This window comes from Egretta garzetta, unplaced genomic scaffold (genome assembly GCF_000687185.1).
Source record: "Egretta garzetta isolate BGI_Z169 unplaced genomic scaffold, ASM68718v1 scaffold269, whole genome shotgun sequence".
Classification (NCBI taxonomy): Eukaryota; Metazoa; Chordata; class Aves; order Pelecaniformes; family Ardeidae; genus Egretta; species Egretta garzetta.
The window spans coordinates 895,095-909,130 of record NW_009260799.1 but is presented as its reverse complement, the minus strand read 5'-3'; the positions used below and the strand labels follow the sequence as shown (position 1 = coordinate 909,130).

The 14,036-nt window shown below is 39.7% G+C and overlaps 1 protein-coding gene across 1 annotated transcript in view; it reads right to left on the bottom strand.

The window, feature by feature from the left end:
• Positions 1-7,229: 7,229 nt before the first annotated feature.
• ENOX1 (ecto-NOX disulfide-thiol exchanger 1) overlaps positions 7,230-14,036 on the bottom strand; it is a 137,638-nt gene continuing 130,831 nt past the window's right edge. The window contains exons 11-13 of the mRNA XM_035902198.1: positions 13,655-13,757; positions 10,608-10,693; positions 7,230-7,373 (exon numbers count right to left, since the gene is read on the bottom strand). Of these exons, the coding sequence (XP_035758091.1) occupies positions 7,242-7,373; positions 10,608-10,693; positions 13,655-13,757 (321 nt within the window). The 3' untranslated portion in view covers positions 7,230-7,241. The remainder of the gene's footprint in view (positions 7,374-10,607; positions 10,694-13,654; positions 13,758-14,036) is intronic.

The following is a 14,036-nucleotide window of genomic DNA, read 5'->3' as shown; positions in this document are numbered from 1 at the left end:
CCACACTAGCCTTCAAGGACAAGAAAAAACTTTTTTGCTAACATCACCATTCTTTATCAATCAGTGAACTGTAGAGCTAGCGACGCAGATTTTTCTTGTGGGGTGTGTGGGTGTGTGTGTGTCCTCTGCCATTGGAAGTGAGTATTATTTGAGTAGCTTACTTCTGGGATAGGGCCAACTGCAGAGTGATTTTGGAAGGTTCCTCTTTAGAGGGTCTCAGACACAACACCCTCCTGAGCTGACTCCATGGGCAGAACCAGCTAAGGAAACTCACAAACTCTCATGCATTCAATACCACCATACTTTACAATGATTTTTACTATGAAATCTTATCTCTTTTTCTTCCCTGTTCCCCCTCTTAATTTATAACAGGCTTCTGGGATGTCCTGGGATTTGTGTGGTTTTTTTGATGGAATGCCAGGTTCTAACAAAATCCCCCCAGTCTCTATTTTTAATCCTATTTTATGGTCTTCTGTTGCTCCACTCCCATTCCTCTCACAAGCGCACCATGCCTCCCCGCTGTGAAACGCAAGTCAGCTTTTAACGTCAGCAACTGGATCTGCAGAGTGTCCAAGTTTTCCAGCCTCCTCCCCAGACACAAACAGGCTAATCAGCTGTGTTCAGTAAGGAGCAGCGGTGAAAACAGAAATGCACCAGAGGGTTAATTTTTAAATATAACACCTCTCATACAGGAACTGTTTTCTGGGGAAGAGAAGAGAGAGAAGATTTACCTAGTTAAGTGTATAATACTATTATACCGAGCTATTTCAGAGCAACTACTTGAAAATAAAACTCTTTCTGGTCTTAAAGTCCCGGAGTAGCCCTTTAAATTCATAGCCTATCTTCTTCCAAATTAACCATTTTTTGCAGACAAGCCCTTGGCTAACTTATTCTAAAACTCTAAAATAGACAAACCAGTGTCAGCGCCAATGCCCAAGGGCCTAACTCAGCCAGCTTTTCACATTAAAGGCATTATGCCTTGTCTGCATCAGACTTTTAAAATGTATCAGCTAATATGTGCTAATGACACGCATTTAAACCCTAGTCTAGACAAAGCCTGTGCGATTACCCTCTGAATGCTTGATGCGATCAGCTAACATCCTGACAGCCGATCTGATTACCCCATTTTAATCACGAAAAGCTATAAACCACCATAGAATTATCCAGACTTTCACCCTAACAAAGAATAAACCCTGAAGGCCACGCATGGGATCTAATCCCCAAAATACCCTCGTGGGGTGAGAGCGCTGCCCTTGCACAGACAAGCCTATTGGTGGGGATGGAAAAGCCAGGCTTTAGCATACAGAAACACATCCATGCAGAGGAATCTGTTACACCAGAAGGATGAAGAAAATGTCCTAACAGCGATTTACTTGGACTACTGCTTTGACATTTATGATTAGCTAATAGTCCGATAGAAATAGGAGGCAAAGAGCCGAATCGGAGCAGAGATGTGACTTCATGTCTGTATACAGCATTGATCAGACTAATTCACGTAACAGCTTTTCTCTGCACATGGTAAAACAGGTGTTGAAAAATTGGAAAGGATATTAAAAAAAAAGGATGCAATGATTTGAGGAAGAGAAGAGAAATGCTTTATAGCAAAACACTTAAAAGCTCAATCTGTTTAGTTTATGAGAAAGAATACTGAGAAGTAAATAGACTATAATATATACATATCTTTATGGGAAGAAAATATGCAGTACCAAAGGATTATTTAATCTTGCAGAGAAAAGCAAAACTGGCCAGAAGAAGCCAGAAAAAATCAAATTAGAAAGTAAGGACACAAGTTTGACAATGCTAATCTCTTCTAACAAATTATCAAGCAAAAAAATATCTTTTCCATCACTTGATAACTTTGATTAGGGCTGGATGTTTTTACAGGAGATTTATTTTAATCCACCATATGCTATTGGGATCACTACAGAATTAACTGTGACATGGCTAAGATATGAGCAGTCCAAGTGGATGATTTTTTTTTTTTTTAGGCTTCAATGTTATGTATATAAAAGTACATAAATTGGCAAGAAGTACTTACCAGACAGAAGTCTGAGCAAATGGTTATAATATGGCTGTGGCAGGATTCCTCTCTGCTAGGTTTAAAGGAATATGTATTTTTTTCCTCTTGCTGCCCCCCAAATATCCCCATTGAGAGGGAGTATGACATTGGAGCCAGCCCATTAAGTCCAAACAGGCATGATGTTTATTACCCAGTGTGAGGCAAAACACCTAATCAAAGGTACTCCTGAGCATATCCATTTGATCTTGTTTACAAATTAGGATTTCCACGTATTCGCTGTAATGGGTGCATGTAGTCGGAGGATCTGTACCTTGCAGGCATAATTTTCTGATTTGTCTGCTTTTTCAGTTGACTTTTACTTGTTTCTTGAAATGTTCTGTTTTAACTCAGTAAGTAAACAGTCACCCTTCATGGTCCAAGCAGTCACACAGACTGTGCTCTTGGAGAGTCTGGAAAAAGGAATGGCTTCCTTCAGCTCATGTCTTGCTTTATAGGCACTTAATGCCAATAAACGTAGGGAGATTTCTTTTTTCACGAGCATCTCACCAGTTGCTTCCAGAGGAGATATTGACTACAGAACAGAACCAGAAGGAATTTGCTGCTGTTTCTACTTTCTTTCTGAGGGAAAAGTTAGGGTAGAAAAGCTTCAGACCTTATCAGGGTAACCAGAGGGACAAGTCAAGGGACAACCTGTACACTTTCACAGGAAAAAGATGATAAAAGCCTCACACTTCAAATGCTGAACTCTGAGATGCATTTCTTAAGTGGACAAAGTGGGCATCAGTCCTGTATCAGACCTGGCTACTACTGGTACTGAAGGCACAAAAAGAATAAATCTTCCAAACCAACCAATTCCTTTCCCTCTTCTTTTCCCCAAACCTCATTCCCCAAATCAATTCAATTAGCACAGAACATTTTTGTCATATGAACACTGACTGTCAAAGCCATTCTGATTTTAAATAAAACAATGCTTGCAAGACCAGGATTTTGACTTAAACAAACCACCCAGAATGCTCTTAAACGACAAATTTTCTAGCTTTGCATTCCACGGCATTTACTGTTCATAATATGTAGCTAAATGTAGCATAGCTACAGGATTTTCTCTAAATCTCAGTATAGCTGTTCCTTAAGTGAATGTGATGCTCTGGCAGTCATGAACATGCAAGTTTGCCCGAAACATGCACCCTTCAATAAACAATTAGACTCCACTATGTGCAATAGCATGCAGAGATATTAGAAATTTCCTTTTTAGTAATGGGGATAATGCAGTCTTCATCAAACATTGCTATCTCCTGTGGGCATAAAATGCAGTTTAACGCAGAGGTTACACTCATCTCCCTTGAATGTGCAGAGTGAAATGCACATTTGTCCAAGAGGTTTTGCACAGCGTATCTATTAAGCCTTCAAGTGGGAATCAAACACAGTGCAGTAAGAGGCTGGTGCTCTAAACTGATGGAAGCCAACCCTGCCACCACCCCAAGACAATTCAAAGCCAAGGGTGAGCTAAAAAACTCTCCTGGGAGAAAAGGAGTTCAGGCCAACTGAGCTTACAGCTCCCTGCAAAATACCCTCAGCATGTTTGGGCATTTAGAAACCAAATCTCCTGCTCCGCTAGTCCCTGTTTGAGAAGAGGGGACAGTGCTATAACTTTCTCCCATAACTTGCAGTTGCATGCCAGGCTACTGATCAGTCTCACCTCTTGAGCTCATGGTTAGCCTGATGATGTGGTGTATCTTTGGCCTTTCCTTCCCTTGTTTTCTTTTCCAATACCGTTGTGAGGATCCTGCCAACTGTAAATGGCTTTGAGTCTGCCAAATGTGCATCCTTCTTCAACCTGACTCAGCTGGAGAAACTTGCTTTAGGTCTTGCACCACCTCATTTCACTAAGTACCACTTGGCCACATCTTCCTTTTTCTGAAGGAGAGCACGCTGACTTCTGCTGCAGCTGACTAAGTCTCTGTTGGAGCCATCAGGATAAAGTGACATAGAGAAAGGCTAGTCTTTTTTTCTACCATACTGACTTCTTCTATTATCATAGTTAAATGGCATCACCCCATGCCATTTTCACCAGTTGCTTTGCTGCAATGCCCAAGAGTGCTAAGAGGAGCACTGCCACCCACAACCATGGCTCCAGGGGTTTACAGCCATCCTCCAGTGATACACTTCGTATGGAGTGCATCTTTCTGGGCTATGATGGCATTAGATTGACTGACACTACTGCTCAGACAAGCTGGCTAAAGAGTGCTACCCCAGAATTTATTATTGGCTTGCAGAACATCACTGTCTTCTTCATATGTCAGTAACATATCTGCAAGAGATAGAATAGAATAGACTATTTCAGTTGGAAGGGACCTACAATGATCATTTAGTCCGGCTGCCTGAGCAATTCAGGGCTGACCAAAAGTTAACACAAGTTGCTAAGGGCATTGTCCAAATGCCTCTTAAACATCAAGAGGCTTGGGTCATCGCCCACCTCTCTAGAAAGCCTGTTCCAGTGTTTGACCACCCTCTCAGTAAAGAAATGCTTCCTAATATCCAGTCTAGATGTCTTTCAAAAGTGGCTTCCTTGATATTCATCCCATTCTATCATTCCAGGACCCCCAACTGGATCCCCCAACGGTCATCATAAGGACATTTCAGCAGATAAGTGATGGAGATGAGCATTTTAATCCAGGTTCCCCCAAAGCCACTGAGCACACAATGTTAAAGCCAGTTCTGGGGCCCAACCTGATCCTCATGAGTATTCCCCTAAGTTTCAAGGTCTCAGCTGATATGTTACAGTATTGCAGGATGCCTACATGCTATTTATACGTAAAGTTTTGATCTTCTATGGTGGTATCTAAAGGCCAGTGAAGGAGGCTGCCTTTTGGCTGGTACCATACAAGGACTAAAAAGTCACTCTCCTAAAACACTTATGGTCTAGACAGACATGAAAAACCCAGTGAGGAAAAAGGAAAACACACACAGAGCAAATATGTTGTCTAGGTTACAAGGTCCTGTCAGTTTTAAGATGTTTTGTGGCTATCTGGAATTGGAGTTGTTGTGTGGGAGAGGAGACAAGCTAAAGGGAAAAAAAGGAGGGCATGAGAAAAGGGAGGACAGAATATAATAAATAAGTATGGCATGAAGAAAGCTGAGGTGAAAGTTTTCTCACATCTCTTTTCCCCAGCCTAAGTGCCATCCATACACATTTATGTTACACTACTTAAATAAGAGCTGTCAGACCTAACACATTTTTGCCTGAATTATTCATAAATCTGCATGATCACAAGAGAAGAAAGAGTTGTTATTTGGATTAAACTAGTTAATTTTCATTAACATAACTGGCATATAATTACTAGTTTCACCCCAGTAACTTACTTTAACACAGGTTCTGTAGCAACCATAATAGAAATGTATGTTCTTTAAAAAAATTTTTGTGCGTACTGGCTGAAAGCATAATTTTCTCCCATAATAGACCCGCTGAGCCTCTTCTTCCCTTCTGTACACAATTAACATTTCATTTAATATTTCTATATTCCAGAGATGCCAGAAGAGAAATAGGTCCTAAAGCAGTGATCACTAAACAGCCGTGTAGGAGAGTTCCGTCATGACTAATTGCATTTGACACTAATTGCTGTTTATTGAAGAACCTGAATGAAACATCACTCTGACATGTATCTAGATCTGGGCTCCCTGCATCTGTTGCAATTTGCCAGATTTCCTGCTGTTGGTGCCCCATTTTATAGGGCCAGCTCTCTTGTGGCTGGCTCCTCTGCCTAGATGGAGGTGTGACTTGGAGAAGGCTGCTGTTTCTAATCCAGCACCATGCTAAATGCTATCCTGATGCAGTTCTTTAAAGTAGGGCTCTGGGAGGAGCGATTCCTTCCATACTCTCCTGGCTTGGTTGATACACACACTTCTTCAGCTTTCGCTGGCTCTTACAGGAGTGCTGGAGTACTGTGTGTTTGACAGCAAATCCTAAATAATAATTTGCATCAACGTCCCTGCTTAAGGGACACCACCAAAAGTGAGTTATTCCTTCACTTGTGGCCGAAGGCCAGAAGCATTAGGTGGGCGTTAGGAGGAGTAATTAATTGGATGCAATCATGACAACCTAACACAACACTGAAAATGAGAAGTCTGAAGCTGTTCATTTTTAACCTGGCTGCTTGTCTGAAAAAACAAATGAAATCTCTTCAGCTAGACAAAAGTCCATGTTTGTACTTCCTCTACCAATATTTTTCATTATTTTAATCTTAGCTAATATTGCAAGCTCTGTTTTGATTCCTAATAAATTTAACCAAGTTATCTGCAGTTAAGAGTTTAGGTAAGAGAAAGCTAAGTGCCAGGAGACTCTTGCAGAATTGATAAAAATTCAAAAACATGAGAAGAAAAACTTGTACAAACAATATGGTAGAAGTCATATTTATTGATAAAAATTAATATATCTGCTATAAAATTTGTAACAGTAATGCAACTGAATATTTATTTTGATGCATAAACCTGAATGTTACATACCAAATACAATACAGTAACACTGGTTTCCTCCTTATTTACATGTTTATGAAAATTGATATGCAATCCATGTTAAAAGAACTTGTAATGGAGAATAGTTACATTAGAAAAATAATATTCTTGATAAAGCATTCTTGAGGACTCCAATCACATTTTCAGGCCTCTTTCAATAAGGCAAAAATCCCTGGTACAGCATATAACTTAATTTACAAAATACAATAACTTCAGACACATCTTCAAGTTTTCTTTTGGTATGCTTTTCCTCACTGTAAAATTACTCAATTTTCTTACTAAACAGAAAGAACTTTCAATAACGAAACTTAATGAGTTCTACTACATATTACATATACATCGCTGTAGCTTAGCGACCATAACCGGGCAATCTTTCTCCTTAACTGTTTGCTCAATGAGCTTTTCTTAGATGTAGGACATGTAGTATTTTGAAATCATTATGACTGTGGTATCTTTCTTCAGTTTTCATAGGAAACAGATCTGTCACATTTTTGAAACTTTTTTTTTTTTAAAGTTTTATTTTATTTTAGGAACTGGTGCACAACTACATTTCCACTCACAAGAGAACGTCACAAATGTAACTAAAATTAGGCTTGGATAACTTCGAAAACATACTACTATGTGCCCAAACCCAAATTTCTTACTTTAATACTTTATAACCCTGCCATGCTCTAGGAATTCTTCTTCTGCATAGCTTCATTACTAGTCACAGTCAGATAGTTTTAATTCCTTCAAAGGCACAAAACTTCCACCTCTTTTCCAGTGTTGCTCCTACACCAGTGAATTCTTGTTTAAACATGCGTGGCAGTCTCATCAAAAGCATTTCTATCTCATTTGCAGAGATCTGAGAAAGAAATAGAGGTAAAATTAAAGTGAGAAAGCTGCCCTGTAGATTGGAAACAGGAAATACAGAGAACAGAAACAACAAGGGGGGGGGGGGGGGAGGGGAATCCAAGCCAGATGCAAACAACCAATCTTTTTTTTTTTTTTTTTTTTTTTTTTAACCTTATTCTGACATGAATTTCTAGACTACAAAACAAGTGCAGATTCCTTGCAGGAATGGTTTTTTAAATGTCATCACACTGTAAAAGAAAGACAACTGCTATGTTAGGGCTGCTGCCACAGAGTGTGGTACAAAGTCCATCTAAGAACTACAGTTACGAGGATGCTTGTGAGGAGGAGGAAGCAAATGGGACCTTATTCTTCCTTCTCACCTCATGAGTCCTTCAATCCTCCTGCCAGCTCCATCAGTTTTTGTCTTGCAAAAAAACGAACACAGGGACTTTATTTTTAATCAGCTCACTTTCGTAACTTAGGCCTGGCTATCCATGGAGCCATCTTCTCCCAATTTGGCCCAGTTCAGCAGCCCCAGACAACCAAGCAGTAAAGTTCCTGACTCGGCATTGCTCAGGATGTTTTTATGGTTTTGAAACCTTAATGACTGGTCACCTTCCTACCAAGAAAGATGCTCTCATTGCAGAAAACACTTTCACAAAGGGAACCTTTATGGTATAATCAGTTGGGAAGCCAAGAAGTGAACAGTCATGGAAAATAAACCATTTTATCCTACTGCTACTTCTTCTAAGGTGATGGTCATGAAAGGAACAGTAAAGAAATCTATGTGTGCTGCCTGTTATCCACAGGTATCTCCATGGTTTGATAGGCTTCTCTGGCAACTATATTTCTGCTTATTCATATTCGTAGGAACCTTCCATGGTGAAAAGTTTTCTTTTTAAAACAGTACATATACATAAAATATGCTGATCATGCCTTATTCCACCCAAGGGAGATGAGAAAATATCTATCACCTCTTATTTTCCTGAAGAGGTTAGTGCAGCAGAAAGATTAAATGATTTGTTAAAGGCGGTGCCGAAAATCAGCACTGGAGGCAGTCTAAAGACCCAGAGTAATCAGGTCCATCTTTTACGTACTCTCACGGCAGTAACGGATAGCTGGTTACCTTTGGGTAATGTATCTGAGCTCTGTACTGAGCCTTCAGCCCGCATGGGTGTGCTGACCTTACCATTCTTGTTCAGGTGAGGAATGACAGGCTAACCATGGAAAGTAATTGAAATTCATCTCTGAGATTGCATCTCTGGATTGCGCTATTAAAAAGTAATTTGTTGCTACAAGCAGTTACTTCCAAAATAAACCAGCGAGGTCAAATTTTGCCACTCGTGTTTATTATGCAGCAGGTAGGTCCAGCGTTAGCTGCAGGGGCTGGTACGTTGGCATCCTGGGGAGATGGAGACACTGCCCCATCCATGAAGGCTGTGTTCGCAAGTTAAGGGTTTGATCCTGCAGCCTCGCAGAAACCAATGCGTCACTCACATGAGTAGAAATCAAGGACAGAGCCCACAGACATGCACAAGAAGGGACCTCAGCAGTGAAGGGGGAGAAAGTTGAAGAGCTCAGTGGGCAGAAGCAATGAGCAGCAGGGCTGGAGCCAAGGAGATGGTATTTTACATGATTGCAGTTGTCACTCAAGAGATACAGAGCTGGAGGAGTCAGCCAGGGGAAAAAGCCAAATGCTGTGTGTTAAGGAAGGACTTGAAAGCTTACTGAGGAGATTGAGCAGACTGGGTGCTGTAGGAACTGGGGACAAGATGAAGGAAGGTGTACATGTGGCATAAGTAGAGAATAGAGAAGCAGAAGAGGAATGGTTGCAGGTGTGAAGCTCTGGATGCATCACGTCTTGATAAAATCATAATATTTTTTTTTAAATCGAAATTCACCGGTTTCTCACCTCCTTCTGCCATCCTCAGCCCTTACTCCCTTTTCACTGTGGGTAGCGGTGGACTGTAAAGCTCTAGCAAATTTGAGCTACCATGACCTGAAGCTAGTGCTTAAGAACTTCATCATCCTTCATAACTCATCAATGCGACCTGTCTTATTTCCAGTGGGCTTCTAGCTCAGGATCTCCTCTGCTTTTTGCTATATGCTTTTTCAAAGAAACAGAGGAAGGATCCTCCAGAGACATGAAGCAGCCCATCAAAGCAGCCCATCCAAAGCAGCTGGAAGGTGATCTTGGCTATGAATGGCATGGCTGGAGGGAGTGTTCAGGAACAAAATATTACCAGGATCAAAGGAGTCATGCCTAATGACCACCACACAAGGAGTGCCATTCACATTCTGAGTCCAGGTGCACACCATGGCGACATCCTGACTCCATGCAGCAAGAAGATCTGGGCAAGCACCATCATCCCCATGTCCAGAGGAAGTACTAGTGGATGTGGGTCAGATCTGTGGCTAACCACAGGGTGACCCCTGCATCTGATGAGTATCTCATGCAGTCTAGCATCCTGCAGAGCTGTTGTTTAACACTTAAGAGTGATCAGATCACCTGATCAAAGGTGGCTATTTCACAGCTGAGCTACTCACCCTTCACTTGCTTAATATTCAGTGGAGAGGAATAGGACCTTTTGATTCAATCTCATCCTACAGTAGGTATTAAAAAGTAAGTCAAAGAATCTTATCCTACAGGCATGTATGGCCTATGGACTGTATGAACTGATGCACTAAAAACCACTTTGCACACTGTAGATTATTGGCCTCACTTTTGTGTTGGCCACACCTTCTCTGAATTTAGGAATAGGGGCAGCCAATTCCTTTATGAGGCCCTCTCCACTTCCATGTGGAGATGAAAGGTATACTTCATGGTCCATTCATGTGTTCATGAAAGTCTGTGTTCAGTGTGACCCACAACTTAACAACTTTTAGAAGAATAAAGAATCATCTCCCAAAACTTTCCACAGTTGGATGTGGCAAGATACACCTGCCTCTTGTTCTGCTTTCTTTCTCCTCAGCTGTATTTCAGGATCATGTATCATAAAACCAGCTGCTAGTCTTTGCTGTTTAAAGCTCTGCTCTTCTTTGCCACAAAGAATAGCTAAGCAGCGCGAGGCAAAGACCTCAATATAAGCACGTACACTGTAATTCACAAATGAATAAAGACTGCAAACCCCCAAGCCCCATATCCCATTATCTTTCTAATGGAAACGCACGAAGATTTTAACCTGCAGAAAAGAATAATACAATATTTCTATAGAGAAAACAGATTTTGATTAAATTTTTTTACCCTAGAGTCCAACTGCTGCATATAAGACCAAAGATACTCTATATTGGCTCCAAAAGGGTGGACATGAAGAAATGTGGATATGATACCTGTATTAAAAACAAATGCATACAAAGTATTGAAATTACGTCAGACAATATGTCATTAAAATAAGCAAAATAATCCTGAATAGTCTGTTCTTGCAGGTTTTTTCAGTATGAATTATGATTCTTATTTTTCTTACACAACCCAATAAACATAACAAAATGGCATATTTTTAATACAGTCATAATAACATGGTAAACACAATAGCTCATCTTCAGGAATGACATCAGTTAGCAAGTAAGTGACCAAGATAATATACTGATGAATAAAGGAATTTCTAAACAAAGACTTGCTGGAAGCATTTCAACTACCAATTTTATGCTTGATTTACCAATATAAAATTGTGGATATTGTAATGGTAAAATTATTGCTTTTTTCCCCTTCACTGGATGCTCTGTTGTGAAAACGTTTCATATAATTGTGTCAGAAACCTCACTCCCTCAAATTTTTCTAGTAATTAAGCTTACGCTGGTTATGAAAAGTACTTAACCCATATTACCCCTAACTGCTGCTGAAGAAAACACAAATCCTTTATGACATATTTACTTATTTACTTTCTCTTAAAAGAGAGCCAGTTCTGCCTATCTTCATTGGTTTTTACAGGATTGTAAAAGGTATGGGAATAAAAGTGGCTTAGGAGGAGTCAGAATCTAAGTCTAGAGGTTTTTTCTGCAGTGAAAATTGAGTGACAGCATAATAATGATGACCAGAGAAAACAAGATTTGGGGCATCAGAATTGCTATTAAAAGCGCTATCCAATTTCTCCTCTTCTAAACAAACAGTGAAAATACAAAATGGCGTGTGTGTTTCTTACTGTTTGGGGGGAGTTGAACTGTAAGAAGCAGAGCAAATATTTTCAACTCTATTTGGATGGGTTTCTTAGATGAACCACCCTAGGGGAAGTTCCTTATATTTAAAGCATAAACACCAGGATTAAAGATGCTCACAAATGACAAAAATGGGTCAGTGTATCTTGTGTACTGCAGGACATACTGCTTTCTTGATGCTGAATGAATTAGGATAATCTTGGATTTCATTTTTCCCCAAATACTGGCCATGGTTGAAAATGGTAAGTAAAATATAACTCATTTTAGACCAGCTTTGCAAAGAACGCCCTTTTCCCCCCCTTTTTTTTTTCCAATAGCATTTACAAACTTCTGATCCTGCAAAGGAGGGGCGTGTATTTAATTTTATACTATGGGGAGTCCTAGCAGCAGTTACGTTCTTTGTGCTGTGCGTGACCATAAGCACACACACAAGAGCTCTTGAAGCAAAAGCCAAGGCCATCACACTTGGATGGGTTGACTGGAAATCCAATTTGTATTCAAACCACATTTTACAAGTGGCATTGCATTTTTATGTGTGTTCCCAAGGCTTTTCAATTCAGGATGTTCAAAGCTAGCTCTTTCATATAATGTAAATAAAAAGTAATTTGAAAATATTTTGTAGTTATTGACTGGAATTCCATGATAACTTTTTAGTAATTTTTTTTTCTTTTATGCTTTTTTCCTCTAAGGCAATACTGAATTTTGTAAAATATGAACAAACTTAGTGAATGGATGGAGGCAAGGCCCGTTTTTCTCTTGCCACACCTGCACATGCCTCAGAGGAAGAGGTAACATGAAATCCATCCTAAGCAATCTTTTGCCTTTGAACTGTAACAATGAGCCAGTTGTGGGGGTATTATGACCGGTAATACCTGGACTGAGATTACACTGTTTATCTGAGTGTGCCATGGGACAGCTGGTGGATGGGACCTACTTTGGGACACTGCCATCACTTGTTACAGTCAAATAATGACTGACCTAGAAAAAAATTGTTGTTCAGTTCTTAAAATCCCATCCTTGCTACCCTTCTCACAGAAGTTATCGTTGAACAGATCAAATACTGTCTACCACAATTAAAAGGTCCTAGTTTTATTATAACAAGCAAAATTAAATCAATTCATACAATTCTGTACATCCCGCATCTCACCAGTCACAGGAAGTTTGTGTACTAAGCCCTTTAAATGTTTAAATACATTCTTCACTTTTAAATGACCTTTTCTGGCCTGAACTGTCTTAATCCATGCCCCAGCAACAAACCAGCAACTTTCCTGGTGCTTAGCAGATGCAAATGAGTTGCATTTAAACAAATTAAGGCAGCTTTGGAACTATCACCTACCAGGATACTGCTGATTTTGTGAAAAGACCAAACCAAAGAAATGAAACCTGGTCTTTCAGGTCAGCATTCCTGTGAACGGCAGCCATGCCATAGGGAGCACTTTGGACCATGGGCCTTTAGGCTCCATGAAAACCTGCCCCACTGAAACCAAATGCAAAACATGCATGGGGCATGTTCCCTCCAAGGGTAGCATGGGTACAGCCAGCATTCCCGTGGCTAAATGCTAGGTACCAGTTAGCTGGCTCACTGCCCATAAGCTTTAGCTGTTAGGCACCCTTTAATGGTCTAAAGATTTTATTCTAGGTAAAGAATATGACAGTCCTTATGGTATTCTTTATAAATATTCATACTGCTAATTCCCTCACCTGATGTCAAACCCGTAAATCTGGCTTGCTTAATACATCCAGTGTACATATTTTTTGCTCGGCGGTTTGCTGGTATTATTTCTATCCCCTTCTCCTTCACCATTTTGTCTAACAATCAGATAACAAGTTATACAGTTCTAGCCTGCTAAGTCCTGATGTAAATAAAGTCTTCATACATTCATGTCTAAATGCAGATCCTGCAATCTTCTTCATACCTGGAATCCTTTCATTAAATTTTGCAGACTTTTTCAGAAAGGAAAAGTTCACTTGTATTTTAGGATTTCTCTTACTAAAAGTCATTAGGACTACAGATAAAAAGCAAAAAAAAATTATTTGCTTTACTTTTATTAGCACAAAGATGCATGTAAACACATATGCAAAATGAAAACTGGTTAAAAGGCTTTTTGTTCTCAAAAATCTTCTTTGGGGTTATCTTACCTATTAATAGTGCCTCCTTCTCAGATTTTAGACCCGGGCTTCGTTTCTCTGAATTTTTTTCTCTGTCTTGGTTGACCAATGCCACTGTCAATACATTGATTTCCTATAAAGTTTAAAAAAAACCCACAGGTGGTCATGTAGATTTCATTTACTTCAATTAAACTTGCCTGCTTCCTTTCAACTCTATAAAAAAGATCATTACTTTAATTCACATCCAAAGACAAGACAATTATAAATTATTGATTTGTTTGCAGAATATTAAGACACTTTTTAAAGTACCTTTATGCCAAGAGCTGCCAAGAAGAGACATTTTGCTTGTGGAGTAAGTAATAACTTTGTTTCTAGTGCTTCTTCATTATAACAGCTTGAAAGATGTGCCATA